This window comes from Polistes canadensis, unplaced genomic scaffold (genome assembly GCF_001313835.1).
Source record: "Polistes canadensis isolate GaletaPanama2010 unplaced genomic scaffold, ASM131383v1 scaffold_82, whole genome shotgun sequence".
Classification (NCBI taxonomy): domain Eukaryota; kingdom Metazoa; phylum Arthropoda; class Insecta; order Hymenoptera; family Vespidae; genus Polistes; species Polistes canadensis.
The window spans coordinates 221,957-244,675 of record NW_014569629.1 but is presented as its reverse complement, the minus strand read 5'-3'; the positions used below and the strand labels follow the sequence as shown (position 1 = coordinate 244,675).

At 33.2% G+C, this 22,719-nt stretch overlaps 4 protein-coding genes across 5 annotated transcripts; 1 reads left to right on the top strand and 3 right to left on the bottom strand.

Moving 5' to 3' along the window:
• Positions 1 to 7,357: 7,357 nt before the first annotated feature.
• Positions 7,358 to 16,529, bottom strand: LOC106786794 (lysine-specific histone demethylase 1A-like). The gene is made up of 10 exons (XM_014748558.1): positions 16,322 to 16,529; positions 16,086 to 16,237; positions 15,847 to 16,008; positions 15,645 to 15,761; positions 15,384 to 15,560; positions 15,057 to 15,320; positions 14,832 to 14,969; positions 14,663 to 14,736; positions 14,437 to 14,585; positions 7,358 to 7,395 (listed from the first exon to the last, which is right to left on the bottom strand). The coding sequence occupies exons 1-10, from the start codon at positions 16,527 to 16,529 to the stop codon at positions 7,358 to 7,360; spliced, it is 1,479 nt and encodes a 492-aa protein (XP_014604044.1).
• A 1,400-nt stretch (positions 16,530 to 17,929) lies between these two features.
• LOC106786806 (peroxisome assembly protein 12) lies at positions 17,930 to 21,173 on the bottom strand. Of its 2 annotated transcripts, none has more exons than XM_014748584.1 (6): positions 20,954 to 21,173; positions 20,769 to 20,877; positions 20,479 to 20,675; positions 20,036 to 20,404; positions 19,860 to 19,945; positions 17,930 to 19,786 (listed from the first exon to the last, which is right to left on the bottom strand). In XM_014748584.1, exons 1-6 carry the CDS (start codon positions 21,071 to 21,073, stop codon positions 19,675 to 19,677), a joined length of 993 nt encoding a protein of 330 aa, XP_014604070.1. In that variant the 5' UTR covers positions 21,074 to 21,173; the 3' UTR covers positions 17,930 to 19,674. The 2 variants fall into 2 exon arrangements, with proteins under 2 accessions (XP_014604070.1, XP_014604071.1); XM_014748585.1 differs by having other exon boundaries at positions 17,930 to 19,767.
• Positions 18,034 to 19,412, top strand: LOC106786793. The gene is made up of 7 exons (XM_014748557.1): positions 18,034 to 18,066; positions 18,289 to 18,352; positions 18,542 to 18,698; positions 18,787 to 18,886; positions 18,949 to 19,050; positions 19,118 to 19,276; positions 19,356 to 19,412. The coding sequence occupies exons 1-7, from the start codon at positions 18,034 to 18,036 to the stop codon at positions 19,410 to 19,412; spliced, it is 672 nt and encodes a 223-aa protein (XP_014604043.1).
• A 250-nt stretch (positions 21,174 to 21,423) lies between the features above and the next one.
• Positions 21,424 to 22,650, bottom strand: LOC106786807 (ATP synthase subunit s, mitochondrial). The gene is made up of 5 exons (XM_014748587.1): positions 22,511 to 22,650; positions 22,343 to 22,434; positions 21,969 to 22,174; positions 21,719 to 21,881; positions 21,424 to 21,634 (listed from the first exon to the last, which is right to left on the bottom strand). The coding sequence occupies exons 1-5, from the start codon at positions 22,520 to 22,522 to the stop codon at positions 21,526 to 21,528; spliced, it is 582 nt and encodes a 193-aa protein (XP_014604073.1). The 5' UTR covers positions 22,523 to 22,650; the 3' UTR covers positions 21,424 to 21,525.
• Between the last annotated feature and the right edge of the window lie 69 nt (positions 22,651 to 22,719).

The window sequence follows — 22,719 nt, the reverse complement described above, 5'->3', positions numbered from 1 at the left end:
AAAAAGACAAAAAAATAATTAAATAAAATCAATGAAAGATTTGTAAATCGAGCGACTTTTAAAAAGTTTCAATTTCAAAAATATATGAAATAAAATTATTTCTTTCTTTCTTTTTTTTTTTCTGTCGAAATTTTTAAAGTAATCCCCATACGATAGGAAAAAAATAATTGCAACGTTACTTATATTGATAGACTAATCGTTTGAAACACAAAAACGAAAAAAAAAAAAAAGATAAAAGAGAGGGTGAAACTTTGACTATCGTCTCTACGTCATCGTCCGTAGGTTTGATCGTCTTCGTTTATTCGTTCGTTCGTTCGTTGTTGTTGTCCTCCTCTTCTTCTTCGTCGTCGTCGTATGTTAGGAGGGTCTCGTGCTCGGTGCCTCCCACGCAGGTAGTTATCTCGGTGACTTAATACCAGGTAATGTGCTCTCCAGTTACATCTCACAGCCGATCTTTCTCTCTCTCTCTCTCTTTCTCTTTTTCTCTCTGTTTCTCCTTTGCTTTTCTTGCCTTTCGGCTCGATCTCTCGAAAGAAGTACTCGTTGCTTGGTATTTTCTTGGGGCTGGACACGAGCGTAGCTTCCAAGGGTAAAAAAGAATGAGAAAGAAAGAAAGAAAGAAAGAAAGAGGGAGAGAGAGGGAGAGAGAACACAAGTATGAGGTAGAATATAAGAAAATTGAGGAGCTCGAGGGGCTGGAAAGAAGAAGAAGAAGTGGGAGAAGAGAGAGAGAGAGGAGAAAAGGATGAGGACAGGGGTCCAAGTTATTCGATCCCTTCGTTCGAGACTAAAGCTATGAGAAAACGCGAGAAAACGATCGAGAGCACTTCTTTTTCACAAGATCATTCTTTATCACCACCATTTTCTCTCTATTCCTTTTCTTATTCCTCTCTCTCTCTCTCTCTCTTTTTCTCTCTTTCTCTCTTTTTCTTTTACTCCCTTTCCTACTGTTCGTTTTACTCGCGCAAGCCACTCCGACTCTATGCAATTCGGTTCGTTTTTATTAGACGAGAAAAGCATCCTCGAGAATCGCACCTAATAAGAATTGAAATCGTACGAGCTGTGAGAGAACGAACGGCACGTTTTGTCCTAGGATCGCGTTGCATATTGTCAAAGGAAAGGTATGTGTATTCTTATATGTTGGTCTCTTCCTTTTCCTACCAATTGTTTCATCGAATTCTAAATAAATGTATGCTTTTCAAAAGAAAAAGAAAATGAAATTTCTTTACTATTCGGCGTTGATTTTTTCCCAATACGAATTTTTGTTTTGTTCATATTTTGTAATGAAATAAAACAATCTTAACGAAAGTCCAATAAAAATCATTGAAAAAAAAAAGAAATCCACATATTCGTATAAGAAAGAAATACGATTAATAATAAAAATGTTGTCAACGTGTGTGTGTGATATTATGTTAAAAACCATTCAAGGAAGATTACAACTTTCGTATAGAACCATTAGAAAGTTAGGAGAAAGAAATTGTCGTGAATTTCATTTCGTTGTAACCAAGAGAGAATATCGTAAGGCCATCGTAGCCAATAAGAATTGAAATTGTATGAGCTGGTGTGTAAAGAAACAAGGAATCGTATGGTATCTCTGGTGGTGATGATAATGCTGGTGGTAAATGGTAATACTCATGGTGGTGGTGGTGGTTGTGTTGCACTTTGCTCGCTCGCGTTTTGTCGTTGGAGATATCGTTGACTGCTACTTCGGCAAAAGAGAGGCCGTTAAGCTATCGACGGATAGAATTTCACATAGTGACTGAGTATACCCGATCTGGCGTTAATATCGTCACTAACACCATCGTCGCGACAGACAAAGAAAGAAAGAAAGAGAGAGAAAGAGAGAAAGAACGAGTTCTTATCAAGTCAGCAGTGACTTATTGTGAGACTTGCCGAGTGAAAGGAACTACTCTACGTGGAACGATTGTTAAATGCGGTCTACAAGCCTAACGGAATGTCTTTGCTGATTCCATTACAACTAAGCTGGTGTTTGTTTGTTCCTCTCATCTCGTTCGCCAATATGTTCAAACGCTAAATCAAAATTTATCTGTTATGTTACATCAACTGTATAAGGAAATGGAAGAACGATATTTTCTCTTGTCGATAATTGTTTGACTCTTTTTTACCTTTTATATTATTTTTACACGTATGACCGTGTGAGAACGTATAAATTTTGTATAATGTTACATACACCAGTGTGAAATTCGCGCATGCAATCTTGGCGACCGACCGACCCCGCAGGGGGAGTCGCGTAACTGAATTCTCAGAAATTTAAACGATATTAAAAGAACATATCTGAACGTTTTTAACGATCGTAAGTATGTCTGTTAAGTTTATAATAGTAAAAGAAACAAGATATGTCGGTAATTATAATAGTGGATTAGACAAACAAGAAAATTAGTAAAATTAATTCTACGATTTATATTATATTAAATAAAATCGTAAAATAATTCTATATATACGATATGTATTATTTATTTAATTTCTTTTTTTTTTTTTATTTTAACCATTATCGTAATTCTCAATACATATAATGAAATCGAAACTTTCCTCCTTTTTCAAAAATAATTATAATTCAAAAATTATTACCCCTGTGAGAATATCAAATTAAATACAAAGTTAAACATCGCGACAATTCAATTGTAATAATTATCAATACCATTTTTGTCTAATCGATTAACCGGATAAAAAAATTCACGCGTTAAAAAGGGGATGGAAAAGAAAAAAAAAAAAAAAGAAAGAAGAAAAAGAACCAAAAAATACAAAAAAAAAGAGTGAGAGAATGAGATAGATAGATAGATAGATAAAGCAGAGGGTTGAAAAAAAGGGTAGGGAAAGCAAAAGTAAACGCACACGCGACGTCGAAGTTATTCAATATACCTGGTAAAGTTCTGTGAAAGGACAAACGGATCGGGAGTCGTTTCCATGGACAATTTATCACTGACAATTCGCGGGATCGTACGGCATGTACACGTTTTCATTGTAAGCGAAAAAGTTAGATACCGAGATCGAGAAAGAGAGAAAAGGATAAAAAGAAAAAGAAAGATGGAGTAGTGAAGAAGCGAGAAACGCAGATCTCTGAGAGAGGATCGCACCTAATAAGAATCGAATCGTACGAGCCAGGAAGCAAAACCGAAGACTAGTCAAGTTGCTAAACTAAAAGCTAAGGCAGAAACCTAAGTTAAAGCTAAATTCTGAACTAAACCGAAGCTAGAGTTTAAACCCAGCTATACTGTGCTATACTATGCTGTGCTATGGTGGTATGGTATGGTATGCTATGGTATATACTATAGTATAGTATCCTACATTATACCACTACCTTTTGCCCGCGAGTCCTTCGCGAGATACGCCGCGTGTCCTGTAACAAGCAGTTAACCTATCGGCAGATAGAGTTTCACTTTGAATAAACGCTCTTAGCACGGTACACGCTTTATACTACCTGTACCTTATGCGGTAATTCATCGTCACCTGTTACCCCTCTTAGTTCTTATAATCCTCCCTTATCTTACTAGCCTCGATCTATCCTATATCTATAAACCGGAAATACTCTTCTACCTATTCTCTATACCATTCTAACTATCCCTTCTATCTACTTCCTTTTTACCACACCTGTTTCCTATTCGTATATCTCTTTTTATATCTTATAAAATAAAAAAATAAAATAAAATAAAATTAACTCATTATCCTATTTCTTTTCTTTATCTTATCTATCGCGTATAATGATTAATTAATTAATTAATTTAAAAAAAAAAAAAACACGGGGGGTGCGATAATAAATTATTTTTTCATAATAGAAATATATATTATCGTTGAAAATATGATTTATTTCGAGATGGAATATAAATAAAGAGAAAATTATCTTACGGCAAAGAAAGCGGTGACAATGGCGATGAAACAAAATGATAAAATTGGTACAAGGGTGAGGAGAAGGAGGAGGAGGAGAAGGGGGAAGCGGGAACATGGGGTGAGAGTTGGGTTAAGAAGGTATTGAAAAGGCGAAAGGTAAGAAGAAGCTTGGAAAAAGAAAAGGCGCTGAAGTTACTCGATACCCATCCTCGTAAACAGCAAAGGAACACGGCAGAGAGAGAGCCCCAACGAGACGCTCCTTCTTTATAGACATTTTATTATAGACACCATGCAGGACCGTTACTCTTGCTCGTTTTGCGGAACACGATTGAAAATCGAATTACGTGTGCAACATAAAAGATAGAACGAGAGAGAATTAAAAATGAATCGAAAAGAAAAAGGAAATATAGAAAAATGAAAAAAAAAAAACTAGTAACCCTTAAAAAAAGGGGGTTTAATAATTAACTAGATTACTAACGAGTCAACTAATAATCCCTAAATCTTCCTGCAATACCAAAGAAAATGAAATAGGGAAGAGAGAGAAAAAAAAGGAAAAAGAAAAGCAAGAAAGTTTTATTCTCGAGCCTGGAATAATTTGAAAAGAGAAAACGCGAACAGGGGTGGTGACCTCTCTCTCTTTCCGATCGTAGTTATTCCTCGGCAACAGTTGGTCACGAGTGTAATGCAAATGAGATTATTGGGCGAAAATTTACGATCGAACGCAATTATCCAATGAATTTAAGTGTTCCTAACAAAAAAAAAAAAAAAAAAAAAAAAAAAAAAAAATTTTAAGGGGATAAAATGGTCGAATCACTTCCCCCGCATAAAACTATCGTTGCTATCGTATTCCGTGGTGCAAAAAAAAAAAAAAAAAAAAACAAAACAAAAAATATTTTAACGGGGTAAGTATGTATACATATATATATATATACACACACCAGGCGTTTCGAAACGAGCAAAAGAGAATGAGTGAGAGAGAAAGAAGAGAATATGGACTCCCCCCTTAACACCACCCCATCCCAACCCCCACACCCGGTTTATGGCCTTACAAAACCCTCCCTCACTCTCTCTCTTTACGAATCCATGATCGAGATAAACATCGGTATATCATTGGATAACGTTTCACGTTTTATGTTGGTATATGTATACGCTACCCCATAGTCTCCCTGGTTGATCGTTAATTACTGTTAATGATATACCTCTGAAACTTTTCTATCGTCGGTTTTAATGACCATCGACGACGAAGTGAACAGAGAAAGGGGGGGAACAGAGAAGAGAAGAGAAGAGAAGAGAAGAGGAGTGAGGGGAAGTAAAATTTAACGAGAACGAACACAGGGTGGCAGATTGGAGGCGCCTGGCAACCAGGTGACGTTTTCAGAAGACGATCCCTGGTCCACCAAGCCATCTGGTGTCGTGCCACAAACACGATGTTACCCATTATTTTCCTCTATCCTAACGTATTTACGAGTAGAATTCTAAAAAAGTACACTTGGATGGAGAACTTGCTGCTTGTCGATCTTCCGAAATCGATCTTTCAATCTTATCGAGATTATATCCTTAAACGAAGATTAAATGTCCGATTTGGTATGTCTATTTTTTTGTATTTTTATTTTACTTTTTACTGCTACTCTATGTGTGGGTATGTGTTTGTGTGTTTTGTGTGTACGCTTGTATTTATTTGAACAGTATTTTTGGGGAGTAAAATAAATAAATGGCAGTGTGTAAATAATAATTTGTCAATATTTATAATAGAGAGAAAATTGCATCCTGGTTTGTGCATCGATAAACGTGGGTTGTATGTTAATATTTTATTATACATATATTATATATATCCAGTTAAAATATTGATTTATTTTTGCATTTATCGGTATAATATTAATATCGTATTATATACTGATAATTTATTTAAAACACTGACAGAATTTTATATATATATTAATCGATATAATATTAAACATTTAATAATTTATTATAAATACTATCCCGAGATAAATATATATAGAAGCTACATATATATATATAATTAATATACATTAATTTATACTAAAATCTATATATTAATCCTAGGAATTATTAAAAAAAAACTATAAATAATATTTCCTTAATTAATTATATATTAAGATAAAAGTAACTTTCTTTAAAGGAAAAAAAAAAAAAGAAAAAAGAAAAAAGTAATACAACAAATTGAAAAAGACAGACAATAAGAAATAGAAAGAGAAAGATAGTGAGACAAAGAGATAAAGGAACACATAAGCCTCGTTCGACGCTGATGTATGAGGCGTCAAGTTCTCAAGGGAGTCTAACAAATCGCTCACGAATGTCCAGGCAATTATTTGACCCGTAAGGAGAAAGTAAAGTGGCAAAAGGGTAGGACAGAATCACGAAAATCGGCGGCAACGAGACAGAGACAGAGAAAGAAAGAAAGAATAGAAAAAGAAAGAGAAAGAAATACTGTAACATGGACTTTTTTTTCCCTCTCCCCTCCCTCCACCCCAAATCCTCCTGTTCCTTTCCTCTTCCTCCAACACTTCTGGTAAACATTCGGAGACGAGACACTTTGAAAGGCTGCATAATCGTCGTATAGCGTGTGCCCGAGCATTAACATATAATGGTCAGCGTCATTCTTCTCACCGTCACGTAGAGGACCCCGTTTAATCATTCTTGGTCACCCCGTCACGTAATCCTCCACCACCCACCCCCCTCGTATCCCCCACGGACACCTTTTCCGTACGATTGTTAAGAAAGATTACCGTACATTAATTTGAAAAATGCATCGACTAAGAGATAGAAGGGGAGGATAAGAGAAAAGGTTTCATTTTAAAAAAGAAATACACGTATGGGTAGTACATTTTATATGTATATATACTTGGTGTCTTAAAAGTAGTTACAACTAATTAACAAAAATTAGACAAATTTTCTTTACTGTTATTCGTATTAGATATTATACGTATTTTTGTTTAACGACATTTTATCTTGAAATAAAAAGAAAGAAAAAAATAATAATAAAGTATTCCAATTACGTGTTATACGATTATTTCTAATACTATTTCTTTCTAATTTTTCTTATATTTGTATATTGTTGATTAATTGATTTTTGAAACATCCTGTGAGTGGGTTGTGTTTATATATTATAAGCTTTATAGCTCGAAACACGAAATAATGTTCATCATCTGACTATTAACAACTTTAAGAGTGAAGGATTAGGATCGACGCGTATATATACACACACATATGTTAGAGATAAATCTATATAGAAAAAGAAGAAGGGTTGTTTGAAACGCCGAAGTCCGTCAAAGTAATTTGTATAAATCCTCTTAAAGCTTTATATGTTATTAGCAAACTACCAATTCAAGTTACACGCTTTCAAATTGCACCCCGAATCCCTAGGTCCCTCTATCTATTCTCTCTCTCTCTCTCTCTCTCTCTCTCTCTCTCTCTCTCTCTCTCTCTCTTTCATACACACGTCTAACTCTACGACGAATTCAAATCCCAGTTTCTAAGCATGGCTTTCCTAGTTCAAAGTTCTCGATAATGGCATGGAACTAGGAGCTATCGAATGTCAATATTAGTTTGAGCTGATTACGACATTGCGGATTACGTATTTACCGACAGGTGGTGCTTATATGCATATATCCATATATATATATATATATGTGTAATATAGAAATACAAATAAATTAATTAAACACTCAAACAAAACACAGAAAATGGAACAACGATAAAAAAAAAAAAAATAATATATAATGAAAATAAAATATATATTTATAAATCATCTAGAAGAAGATCAAGCAATCGAGTGTAGTGTTTAGCAATGTTATCTTTTGTCATCTTTTAATATTGTTTTATTTTCTTTTTTTTACACGCGTAGATATTGCATCAATATCAAACTGCATTGTCAAGGATAAACACAACTTTTATCTCTCGCACGATACGCGGAATGACGATATTACACCCTGGGCGAACACGTTGTCGAGCTTTAACTTCAAAAAAGAAAATAAAAAGAAGATAAAAAAGAAAAAGAAAAAAAAAAATAATAAAAATAATAAAAAAAAAGAGATCGCATATAAGTTTATCCGTAGTACGATATCAAATTCTCATTCTACTTTTAACCGTCGTCTCTTTTCTCTACGGAATAAAACGCCATTAAAAAGCAACCCCATAACAGATTAAGAGTTAAATTCAGTGTGAATGCTTTACGATGTTGTGCGAGACGTTCCTTTCTCTCTTTTATATACAAGTTAACTTCTACAAGTAAAATACACGTAGAAGAAACGTAGATTGTGCTTTGAAGATCTAAGGTATAAAGTATTCGTTGGTTGGCATACTCGGTCGAGAGACTATAACCGATGACAGATTGGCAACACGGTTTATACAAAGTGTAGAGGGGAAATAATTCGTTCTCCGGACAACTTCATGACCCCCTAAGTTACCTTCAACGACGTTATAGTACATCTATCCGCGACTTTAACGCCCCACCGAGGAAATCCAGCGGTGCCTCTCATTGGGGGGAAAGAGGAAAGGGAGGACACACCATATTCCTTTCCATCCTCCCTTCCTTTGGTTATTTCTCATCTTTTCTCTTTCTAGTTTACTTTACTTTACCCCATGCAAAGAGTTAGCACAGTAAAACGTTCGACGTCCTCGACTTGTACTTACTCTCTCTTTCTTTATTCGCATAGCTTTGTTATCTCTACAACTGTATCCTCCTCCCCTCTTCCTCCTCCTCCTTCTCTTCTCTTCACTTCTCTTCATCCATTTATTTTCTTCTTATTATTCTTCTACACATATTTTTCTCTTTTTGGTATACCGGGGTACGACCAACAACCCGTATAAAACTTATTAACCCATATGACTCGCACCGTACGTATATTTATGTATTTGTGAATACGTGTGTGTATATGCTATGTGTATATACGTGCGCGCACTCTGCACCGAACCTTCATATCTTAATTATTCCATCTACGGTAAAAGGAGAAAAGTTGGCCTTCCCTGGGTTGCACCAACTAACGGAAAAATTTCTCTACTTATTTTTTACCAACCGAGATCAAAGGACAAGGACAAGACAATCAGAAAGGGAAAGATAGAAATTCAATGATGGAGAAGGAAGAAATAGGATCGAAAAAAAAACGGAGGTGAAAGCGCTACGAAGCGTCACGATATCCACGTTTAAGCTAGAATAATAGTACTCTTGTAGTAATAGTAGTTGGGTCGTGATGATGCTGGTAGTGGTAAAGACACCTATTAGAAAGGAGCACACGAGTTAGAAAGGTTTTAGTTACTAATCGGTGCCCTGGATTTTCCGATCTCTCAAAAGAATTCACGAAAAGACCGGGGGGACGGGGGAAAAAAAATAAAACACCTAAAGAGAAAGAAAGAGAGAGAAATTGATAATACCTTTAACGACATCTAAGGATTTATTTTAACTGATTAGAGAGAAAAAAAAGAAATCTAATAAAAACGCGTATACTTGTACATTTAAATTAAAGTGCAAAAAAATAAAGAGAGAAGAAAAAAGAAGGAGAAGGGGGGGAAAAGAAGAAAAAAAAAACGAAAAAATTCCTTTAATTTCTCTCGACAAATTTATACGCAACAAATGACGCAAATCTCGCAAAGGACATCTCGCTATAATAAAACGAAACTCGAGAAACTAGTTTTTTACTTATTAATCACTCGAGTTCTCTAACTTTCCTTCGCTATGTGAAATATATAAAGAAATAGTAATAGTAATAATAATAATAATAATAATAATAGTGATAATGAATTTTAAACAGCCACACACGATCTTATCTTTCTCTCTCTAACGCACATACACATATAAATTCTCTCTCTCTCTCTCTCTCTCTCTCTCTCTCTCTCTCTCTCACTCTCCCTAACTCTCTCTCATTCTCTTTCTCTCTGTAAATGTCTCCGTCTCTTTCCGGTTGGTCGTGCGGCAAGAAATCTACTTGTTGACACTCGGCGCGCGCGAGAAGCGACGTTAAGAAGCGAAATCACGTGGTGGATCGTAATGAGGAGGACTGTACCCCAGATAGACTATCGACAAGGTACCCTACCGCGTTGCCGACACGAGGGGGCACACTGTAAATGGTAAAGGCGGAATCGTCTTCTTCTATGTATATGTAACTACATACCTACACACATATTTATATACGTCTACCTTCCATGTATTCATGTATATACTTATATGTATACATATGGTTTAGTATATGTTTATATATATATAGAGAGAGAAAGAAAGAGAGACGTTTATTAGGTGTGTTAGTGTACTCACGTATATGCCGAAAGTGGTCATGGGAAAGGTATCGGTGCGTTAAGGCCAAGCAAGACTGGATTCCGCGGGGCGAGGCCGGCTCGTTGGCGGGTAGGAGTGTACAAGGTCTTCGATACCTCGTAAATTACCACTCGACCCTCCTCCTCATCCTCCAATTCCTCACTCCTTCCCTTCCCTTCCCTTCCCTTTACTTTACTTTCGTTCCCATCCTTTTCTTATTCTTTCTCTCACACTCGTTAACTCTTTCTCTTTCACGCACTCTATCTCTCTGTCTCTATCTCTCTCTCTCTTACTTTACTGACTACTCTCTTTTGGCGTTCAACTAACGTTAAACTGCCTACGTTTTCGTCCTGAGGAAAGAAGAGGCCTCGATATGCTTGGCTCTCCTCTCTCGTGCTCTTCGATCTCGACCGAAGGGCAAAGTAGAAAGCAAACGATGCTGCCCTTTCAATTCTCTCTTCGAGAAAAGAAGAAGAAGAAAAAAGAAAAGAATGAATGGTTAAGGAGACACAAGGTAAACTAAGTAGTAAAAACCGTAACAGAAATAATTTTTATGCTAATTGATTGACTGATTGATTGATTGATTGATTGATTCACTGATTGATCGATTAGTTTCTTTTTATTTTTTGTCTCGTTTTGTTTTGTTTCGTTTTGTTTTGTCCGTTAGGTCCGCGTGATAATTTATTGCGAAGGATATTATATATTCGACGATGGCTAATTATACTGAGGTTTTAATATTAACGAATTTAAGATTCGTTAATTTATCACGGAGAGAAAGAAAATTTCGTGCGAATGTAAAATTTGCATGTAAAACAATAAGAAAATATTTCAAATATTATAAACAATTCACGGATTTTTTTTTAGGGGAAAAAAAAAAAAAGAAAAAAAACAACCGATAAAAATAATTCAAAATTAATTTACGTAGAAAAAAAAAAAAAAAAAAAACTTCACAATGAAATTATTAGAAAGTACCAAAAGAGTTAATAAATAAATTTCTATCTAATATTTCATTATTTTGTTCAATCAACGAATTGACTTAAAAACGTAGAAAAGGAGAAAGAAAGAAAAGAAAAGTTTCGTCTGTTTCTACTTAATTAACGACGACGCGTTATTAGCGCATCCCCCCCTCCCCTACCCCCTTTTTTCGAAAGAAGGATACTTCGTTTGGTCCTTTTCATCTGGAGGAGCTAATCGGGCAGTGAAGAAATGGCCAGTCGTTTCCCAGATAACATTCGACCGATATGCGTCCACCACGAGAAACGCGTAGCTTTTGGGGAACCGGTTCTTCCATGGTTCCAAGATCTTCTTACTCTCTCTTGCTCTCTCTCTCTCTCTCTCTCTCTCTCTATCTATCTATCTCTATCTATCTCTTTCTCACACTTCGCACGCGCGCGTCGTATCTAACAAATTAATTTTTTTCCCGTATAAAAATTCAATTTACCATAGCGCCCGACGATCGATCCTTCAATTTAAAAAAAAAAAGCGTGCCAGCCAAGTTTTATTCTGATAAAAAACAAAATCTTAACAAATATATTTTATTTTGTCTCCATCTGAAATTCGCGAATAAAAAAGGAACCACCACCACCCTTCCTCCTGTATGTGTCGTAGCTATTGCTGGTTTAACCCGCCTCCGTGTATCGCGTGTACATTTTTTTTTTTTTTTCTTTCTTTTTTTATCTCATCGAAGGAAGAAGAAGAAGGAAAAGAAAAAAAATTTTTGACGACCGAGGAGGCGTTGAGGTGTCCATGCGAACTCAACTTTACGAGAATATAATTTTGGTTAGCGACACAGAAAGACGGAGATTGAATGGAATGCGACGATTCGGTGGAGTCAACGAACGTTTATAGAATAAAAGAAGAAGGAGGAAGAAGAAGAAGAAGAAGAAGAAGGAGATGAAGATGAAGGAGAAAAAGGAGAAGGGAAGAAAGTTTCTTCTCTCGATAGCTCGTAAATGGTCCCGTGGTCCTGTCGGGCCGTCGTACAACACTCGTGTACCATGTTTACGCATACGAATGTTCCAATGGATGCACAAAATCTGGAGAAAATAAGAGAAGAGAAGAGAAGAGAGAAAAATATCGATGGGTCGTGTCTACGTTCTGTCAATGAAATACCGTCGAGGAATTCTCGAGGAGTCCTTCGAGAATACCATCCAACAAGAGAGAAAGAGAGAGAGAGAGAGAGAGAGTCGATCGGTAATCTCTCGATAATTTGTTGAATAAAGAAAGAAAGAAAGAAAGAAAGAGGACCGATGAAGGTAAAGAAGAGGGGGTTAAATAAGCAAAGAGAAGAACTAAGGGTATATAATGTTTGCACCTATCTCTGTCTCTCTCATTCTCTTGGAAATACGTCCGTAAAGTTCGTTAACGACCATACCACTACCGCGAAACTGGATTCTGTACTCCAATTACGTACGACGAAAGTAAAAGGCAAAGAAGGAGTTCTTCGACGTATCGACTGCTACGTCCGATAAGCCCAACGTCCGGCGTCGTTACGATGCCAAAGGGAAAGGAAGATAGAAGGGAAGAAAAAAAGGGAGTCTACAAAAAAAAATCAAGATAGAAAGAAAGAAAGAGAGAGAGAGAGAAAGAGAAAAGGCATTGCTTCTGCTTTAACTACGCACGAATTTTTTCGGCGGTGATCCAAAAGATCGAGCACGCGACGGGTCAGCTTCGTTCGAGGGATCGAGAAAGGATGGAATCGATGGTCCGTAAAGCGCATCCATGGAGAGATTATAAGGAAGAATCCATCGGCGACCAACCCAAGAATAATAAAAAGAAGAAGAAGAAGAAGTTTTGGTTAGAAGAGAAACCTTCTTTCTGCTTTCTTCCTTCTCTTCTTTTTCTTTCTTTATTTCTTTCTTTTTTTCCTCGAATGAGAAGCCATTGTCGTGCTTAATTTACCGTTAAATTGTTTACATCTCATTAATCGCGATAGAAAGGGTGAATGAGCGAATAAGAGAGAAAGATGCATAGAATCGGCACCGGTGACGGCGGCGGCAGCAATGGTAGGACAATCAGGATCATCATCACCGATGCACGTCATTCAAGTCAGTCATGGGCCCGTGGCCATCGCTTTAATTTCGGTCTGACTACTTTGTGAACTTTTTACGAAGAATGAAAAGAGAGACCGCCGCCGCGCGCGTCTCTTATTTCAACTATGCTACTAACCGAATATATGCTACAAGACCGAAAAGGAACAGAACTTTGAATGCGTTCAACTGTATCCTTATTCTTTATTGAGAACAACAAAGAAAGAGAAAGATATCTTGTCTTCGAAGGATCTCTTAATTAACCAGCGTAATCGATGGGTAAACAAAATGAATAAATCAGTTTGATTGCATTTAATTGGACTAAATTTAATAACTGCATGAAAAATATGAAATACTATAATGACAATAAAATCTAATCGGATTGTCATACGAAATCGAATCTTGAAATGAATCATCTTTTTATCTTCTTCCTTCTTCCTTTCTCCATTGATTTATCTATTTCTTCAATGATAAGAACAACGCTTCCTAAATGACCCTCAATTTAATATACACTTGCACAAAGGAATAAAGAAAGATCGAATCTTGGATGATCGAGTGAACGTTGTTGGAATTTGTCGAAAGTGTATGGTTGGTTAGCGGTGGATCGGTTGTTACTTTTTGCGCGGCAACATTTATGTAAAAGCCAATCATCGTTAAGAAGTACAAAATCGCGGTACGGTATTCTTATAATGAGAGAGAAATAAAGAAAAGGAAAAAATAAGAAAAAAGTGAGGGTACTCCGATCCGTGGTAGGATAGGCCGACTATCTACACGGGATCTCATGCTATCGGCTTTCAATAAGCTTGATAAAGTCAACGGGCTACGGGTTGGAAGGTAAAGGGAAAGAAAGTATCGGGATACTTCGAAAAGGGGATGCAACCCGCGAATAATTCACGCATTATCTACACCATCTCCTTCTCCTGGTTCAGCAAGTTCTCTCGAGACTACCGATAGGTACGCTACGCTACACACTTGCCCAACGATCCTCTTCCTGCGTCCACATATTTTACACAACCTACACGAATCTTCCCCTCGACAACGCTGCATATACCAAACAATCTCGATACGCGGAATCCCCGTTCTCGATTAACTTCTAATAGACGTCGTTAAATATCCCCATATAGATAATTAACTGGCCATTCTTTTCAGATAATAAGAAGTAACAAAATTCATCTTCCTTTCGGTGGAAGATCGAAAAATACCATACACGTTTTTCAAATCATCAGGTTGTTTAACATTCAATATTTATATATATAAGTGTGGTTTTTTGTATCGAATATTTGGACTCACCGGTCAGATGACTTCCGGTGAACTCGAAATCGTCGTCCTGATCCCAATGCTTCAAGCTCAAATTTGACAGAGATGTTGCGTTGGCGAATTCCAAGTTTGCAAAATGCCAGTCCAATATTTGACGATCCTTCGATGATAAGTACACGTCACTGTAATCAATTGTATATATATAAATAAATTGTACGTTATATTAATTATATTATTAGTCTTTATTTAATGTATGTACCTTGGTGGGGATGCCTCCAACTCCTGTAACTTCGCTTCGATTTCTTTCTGTTGTTCCGCTAGCTGATCCCATTCCTAAGAAGATCAAACAACAACTGTTAATTTCTGTATACTAATTTATCGTTATTTATTATTGTACAAAGAACATAAAGTTTTTATTAAACGCTTACCTTGCAAGCATTGTGAAGATCGCGTAATTTCGAACGCAACACGAATTCTTGTGTGATGTCCCTTGTTTGTGATTTATTTTCTGACATTTCTTTGTATTGTTTATTTAAATCTGTTAAACGACTCATAATTTGTATCATCTAAAACAGAAAATAAATTTATATTTTTTTAAATGTATGTTATAAAAACAACAACAACAAGAAATATATTTTGAATGCAATACTCACTCTATGTTGATTGGTAATTAATCTCCCTTGTAAGGAAAGAACCGAACGTAAATGTGCAACTTGTCTTTGTTTAACGCCCTGTTCTTGTAAACGTATAACCCATTCTAATGCTTGACCTAACGAAACCGGCCGTGTATTGGCACCTTGGCTTCCTGTTCCAGCGTTGCCTATATAATTAAAATCTAACTGATGTGACAGATAAGACGTTGCTTCTAATAATCTATTGAACTCTCGTTCGACCATTTCGTCTTTATCTTTTGGAACCTGTTTGACAAATGTTTATATTAAATAAAAGGAATATAATTATAAATTATTTACAATACGTACCGTTTGGCCGTCACTTTCGTATAAAGGACACTTCTGTCGTATTTTATGAAGCTCCATATTAATTTGTTTGCTAAGAGTTGTTACTGGATTACCCCCTAATCCTGTGACCACCATGGCTCCTAAATCCGCAATGTAAGATGATTTACGAAATGTTGCAATTCTTCCACCTACTCGATCCTAAAATTAAAAAAATTGAAAATCTTTTTATTTCCAACAATTTATAATGTATTTTTTAAGACAAAAAAAATTATTAGAACGTACTCTTGCTTCTAGTACTATTACTTCTAAGCCAAATTGCTGCATTTGTTGAGCTGCAGCTAAACCAGCTATTCCTGCACCTATCACTATAACTTTACCTAATTTTTTAGTAGGTAACGGCTGCAATATACAAAATAATTACGCTCAATATTGTACTAATTTAAGAAACTATATATACATAATGCATTGATCTCTTTTGACATACCTTTAAACGTTTAAAAACACCAAAATTTATAAAACCATGACGTTCTAAAAAGGAATGAATACGACGAGCTAGTAAAGTATCGCTGTTGTACGGTGGTTCTATGGCAGGKAGAGCATTTTCAATAATTAATTGTTGCTTTGGATTTTCAAGCCACAATTGTAGCTGAAAAAATGATTAATAAGTTGTTACAATACAGTGAAAGACACAACGTTGTTGATAGTTTTACGAATAAAACTTACAAGTCTGTTTCTAATGTGTAGAAATACTTTTTGTGTTTGTGGTGGTCCCCCGGATACATCTGGGAAACATGCCGCTTCTGTAGACGTTAATTTATCAAATGGAAGACGGCTTTGGAAAGCTGCACCTTCCAAACCATTTAATAATTCTTTTACTGAAATCATTGTAAAGAAACAATGTGAGTTTTCCTTCGAAAGGATTATTTTTTAAATATATTCATAAAAATGTTTGTATCTACCATGCGGATCTTCATGGTCACTATCCTGATCCTCTTCTTCTTTTGGTTCTACTTTAGGCGCAGATGATGCTGGCACGGATAACACTGGATCAGATTCTTTTTTCACATCACTGACTATTTTCTTCTCTGAAGTAACAAGACCGGTTTTAGATTTTTCTGAAGTATCCGAAGCATTTTCATCTTCCAATTGATTATATTTTTCTTCCATTTCCCTATACTCTACCTGTAGTATGTATATACATACATGAAAACGTTACTACATGATTTTATGATATTTTTGAACAATTTAAATAAATTAAAACAATTGTTTATGGATATAATAATACATCTAATATTACAATTCATATAATAAAAAAATACTATGAATGATAATATTGTCACATGATATTAATTTGTTCGAATATTGAATAATACTGATGATTCATCCAGAAAATAGTATGTAATTATATAAAATAAGATACTACTGTTATTTCAATGTCTATCTATAATCAAAACATAACCTCATTCGATTGATAGAAGCTTTGATTAAACAAAGTCATTGTGTAATGTTAAAATTTAATTAATAAAACATTAAATAAGATTATTCGAATGAATATATTAACAAACAAAAGTGACAAGATAAATAAACATGAGAAATTTTGAAGAAGTTCGATGATTAATCTCATTTAAGTCAAGTAGTTGTAAGATAAAGTATCAGAATAACAATAATTATATAATAATTAATAAATTCGTTGCATACCTTAGCTCTTTTTCTTCGACTCATCTCGAACAGATTTGGAAACTGCTAGGTAAAATAAAAATATTGTTGAGAATAATCACACGGGTTTGTTTTGACTCTTTGAACCGGCGGCATTAGGGGATTAATACATAGACGTCAAAAAAGCAGATAGATTGTAATCAACTTGGTGGCGCTAACAACGATCAACAACAGCGCCGCCAACCGTACAATTTTTCAACTGATTACTCATTATTACAAATTTTAAATCGTACATTTATTTTCTTGTATATTTCTGCATTTTTTTTTTCAAATATATTTCAATAATTATTATTGTCATTTGTTTGTAACTATTCAATAATTTTATAATTATTATTAAATAATATTTAAAAGAAATTTTTGGATATCATATATGACGGTAAATTAAAAATGTCAAATGCATTATGGAAATCCTCTCGCTTTTCATATTACAGGAATCAACATTCAAACTATGCGATAATAAAGCAAATATTACCTAAATGGAAATGTAATTATGAGACCTCGTTAAGTATGAAATCATCACGTTTAAATAACGCTAACGAGTGGTAATAATTGAATTTCTCATAACAATGAAATTAATATTTTAAAAATGTCCTACACTGCTTAACGATAATCACTTTAAATACTCTTATCCGTAAAAAACTCCAGCACCCTTTTAGTCAGTTTTAGATCAGTCTGTAATGAAATTTAACTTCAAATATCAGTTTAAAAAAAAAACAAATAAAAAGTACTTGTTTAAATTTTCCTCAAATTTAATTAGGAATACTAAATTTTAATTACTAAATTTTAATTACTAAATTTTGTACAGAGTGAGAGCCAATTTTGAAAAATTAGAAAACGTTCAAAATGAATTGTTTAGCTGATAACGATAATTTAATTATATTTTTACAATTGTTAAATATTAGCACCGCAACGTGGCCACTACAATCAGGCACTAACATTTTTAAAAAAATTTTATATGGATTATTATGGTGCAGTTATGCTGTTAATGGTACAACTTCCATAATGGCGTTATTGATAGGTTTTTCTTATTATCGTCAAGATATCGTAAATATGATGAAATCAATAGTAGAATTCGTATACATATGCGAATCACTTTTCAACTTATGCTACTGCACATTGCAAAAATCAAATTTCAAGGTTGCATATCTACTTCAAAAATATTTATATACATTATTAAAATACATTGAAATTTAATAAAAATTTTTTATAGATACTCATAGATGATATGAAACAATTTTCAGCAAAGTCAACTCCTTCAGAATTAGCTCTGAGACGTAATTATTTAAAAACGACGAGCTTTTTTTTAGGATTTATGTTTGCCCTCTTCTTCAGTGGTGGTTCAATTTTTGTCTTTGCTCCGTCAATAATACACAACAGAGAGATACCACTCAATACAATGTATCCATTTCCATTAACAAAAAAATGGGCGATTTATCTTGTGTATATATTAAACACATATACAGTTATGCAAGCATTTTGTGCTATCAGTGTCGACTTGTTGGTAATTGCAATATTAAGTAACGCAGGTTTCAAATTTATCGTACTTGGGATTAAATTGCAAAACGTTACCAATGATACTCAACTGAAAAATTTTGTGATTGAACATCAAGATGCTATCAGGTATTAAATAAAGTAAATAATTTTGTGCTCATTGCTATAAATTCAAATAATTTATGATATGATAAATATTTGTTTTTTTTTTTGACAGATACGTCACAATAATAGATAATACTGTTACACCCATCCTTGTTAAATCCATAGTAGCAGCATGCACTTATTTAATTACATGTAGTTTGTTATTGTTGAACGTAAGTTTTGTTGATTTCAATTTTTTAAAGAATATTTTCTACAAGTATTATCATTTTTGTAGGATGTACCTTTACTACATGTAACACAGTTTGCTGCAATAACAATATTATCTTTCACACGACTTCTCGTATGCAGCTGCGTGGCTCAATCAATGACTGACATCGTAAAACATATTTTTAAATAAACATATTATATTAATTCACTTTAAATACTGATTATAACTGTTTCAGGCTTCTAATTTAATTTCATTAATTACCGTATCCTCCTGGCTAGAATCTTCATCGACGATGCATAAAAATATACTTTTTATCATACAAAGATGTCAAAAGCCTATCACTATTTCGGTAAACGGTATTATACCTGCTTTATCTCTCAATTTTTGTGGATTGGTAAATACATTTAATTTTCTCTTTTTTATCAAACATTATATTATATTATTTATCTACTCTTATTTTTTGTATGTAATAGGTAATGTATAAAACATTTTCTTATATTATGACATTAAGAGCAATATTAAAAGTATAAAATATACGAAGATATATAGTTTACAAGAAAAACATTATATTAAGTTGGGGAAAAAGAAATTCATTATTTTTGTCTTGAAATAAACGTAAAAATAATAAATTTCTTTATCTCCAATCTAATAATAAAGATAATAACAATCATATTATCAATATATTCCAACAATTTGTGTGTATAAATAATAAATATAAATAAAATATTTTATTCACACACATTTTGTATACTTGCCTTTTCAATATTTCAATATGTACACCATCTTTCATATTTAATTCATATATAAACGTATTAAATCATTCTCATTAGCTGGAAAATTTGTAACTGGGCAACATTTCTTATCTCGTACTTCGGGTAAAATACACTGGTAACAAAATATATATCTATAAATTAAAGATAATTATAATTGCAATGCAATGCAAAACAAGTAATGATATTTAAAATCAATTTACGTACCCTGACACCATAAGTACTGTACGTATATGTGGCACTTTCATACAAAGCGGACATAGTCCTTTATATTTTTTTACTGATGGTGATATCTTAGAATCAAAAATTAAAATATTAAACACTATTTAATGAAATAAACTGTAGATTTGTTAGGAATATTTTATTAAATTTATATTTTGTACCTTTGGAGCTGAAGGAGCTGGAAGCATCATTATATCCGTAAAATAATTCTCTTGACTCCACCAAGATAAAAATTGTAGAAAGAAGGCTCCAATTTCAAAAGATCTAGCAAATGTCGATTGAAGTACATCCAATCCATCACTAATAGTGAAAGCATTGCTTCTAGCTTTGTGCAATAATTCCGTAATAGAAACAATAGTTCTTGTTTCTGAATATGTAAGTACAATGCCAAGAAACCTTAACAACGGTGTTGCGTACATTGATCTTCCAGATACATAAAGTATATAATTGCATAAGATTATAGATTCGTATAAAGTGAAATAAGTATTATGTCCTTCAATAACACATTTTCTGAAAAGTTTTTCCCATTTCTATAACAACAATAATATATAATTTTATATAATCCAATTTATAAAATTGATTAAATAAAATATTTTGAACTTACCGATTTAGGTATGTAATTGTCAACTTCTTGTAATTTATATCGATAACTAAGTTTAAGTAACTTTCCTCTCAAATAAGGTAGTAAAACGAGTAAAATTAAAGAAAAATATTTTTGTTTCTGTGATAATTGATCATGAAACTTTTGGTTTACTAATGCGATGCGCTTTAATTGATAAAACGTTTCAGAAAATGACCCAGCTAAAATAAATATAATTATTATCAAAATAATTTTTGTAATCTCATTAAATATTTTTTATATAATTAAAATAAAAAAAATAGTAATATATTTACAATATTTGTTGAGGTAATATCGTTGAAGAAATGTGTTAAAAATCAAATATCCTTCGTCAGACCATTCGAGTAAATGTCCATATCTTTCAAAATTAAAAGATACAAGGAACTAAAATAAAATAGAAACAATGCAATTAATGATTAATTATTATTTAGAGTACAATTTTATAATATTCATTACATACTGATAGAATCTTTTTAAAAGCAGGTTCTAGTATATGAGCAAGAGATTCTTGTGCAATAATTTCAAAAATTGAAGGTTTAGTGCATGTTGTTCCAGTTAAATGTGCACCCTTTTCTGCCATTGTTTTATTAATATTGTACGTGTTAATGTTTTAAATTATAACAATTGAAACTGCTTATCATGATTTACAAGCATATAAAAACTGTTTCACTTTTATGTATTTAAAATTCAATATCATATAATAGAATTTATTACGACATCACAACATAACCACAAAAAACAAGATAGGAATAAGTATTATTAATTATTATATCTGCATTTTATTAAAGTATATAAATTATCTACTATTTCAACATCTACTTGTAAATATTGGCATAACTTAGTAATTGCATAATCGTACATTTTGTGTGGAAATAAATAAAAAGGATATTAAAATCAAATATGGAGACGTATAGCGCCAAAACACAACAATTCAAATATGACTGATACTAGTTCTCTACATATATACAATTTATTCATATATAATTAGTAAATATATAATAATAAAATAAACATTTCACACTTATAACAATTTTATGTCCATTCAATTTGAATATTCGGTAAATGATGTTTTAATTGTTTTTTAACATCATTTGGATTTTCTACATATGTCAGTCCTTCAAGTTTCAATTTTTTCAAATTTCTACAATCATTTAACAAGAAACTGGATTTAGCAATTAATCATAAGATAATACATGTTTGTTAGGTTTTAAATATTTATACATACTCAAGTTTTCCTAATTTATACAACCCTTCATCGGTTACACTTGGACAGTCTATGACTTCCAGATGAGTTAGAGAGTTTTTTAAATACAATAACTTCAACATTGCTTTATTGCAAATGTATCGACAACGAATAAGCTTAACTTCCTCTATATGATTGCAACCTTCTAAATAAACAATTTTAAAATGAAATCAAAAGAATGAACAATTCATTTATCTATTTTTTAAACTAATCTTCACTATGTCGTACTAACCAAAATATGGAAATCCTACATATGTTATGCCTGCATTTACAGCTTCAACTGATTGTATATAATTACTTCCTTTCAGTGTGATCAAAACATTATAATCCTTTAAATAATCAGATGAATTTTTCCACTTAACGTAGGCTCCATTTTTTAAAAGCCATTCAGCGCAAGCTTGATCAGGGCCAACTTCTTTGATCCTTTCATTACTAACACTTTGAGTACATAATTTATTTTGTTAAATATAAACAAAAATACTAAACAATTCAACTATTACAAGAAACTGCATAGTTCAATTAATAATGTGAAAATTAATGTTTCAATAAAGGAGAATCAAGGTAATGTTAATTATATTAATTTTCTGAAACATTTGTTAAACAAACCTATTAAAAATTGTGGTCAGCCAATAAAACAAAGATCTTTGTTGAAATTTGTTTTCTTGTCTTAGGGAAGAAAAAAGTCTACAATTTAAAATCTGTAAAAAAAGAGAAAGAAATATTAAAATAGAACATTTATCTACGATCTATGAGATCAAAATGAATGATTGAAACCTTATTAATCATAGTGAATTATTTCGATTAATTTATTCCACATTTATTTAATTATTTACGTAAATAGACGTAAATACATTTCTGTAATATTGCAAAAGAATAATAATAATAGAATGCAAAGTTACTTTACTTCTCTCACGCTATTGGTAGAATACCTGCGCTGTTCGAAGAGCCATCTATGATTGCAAATTTTACGACAAATCGAACGG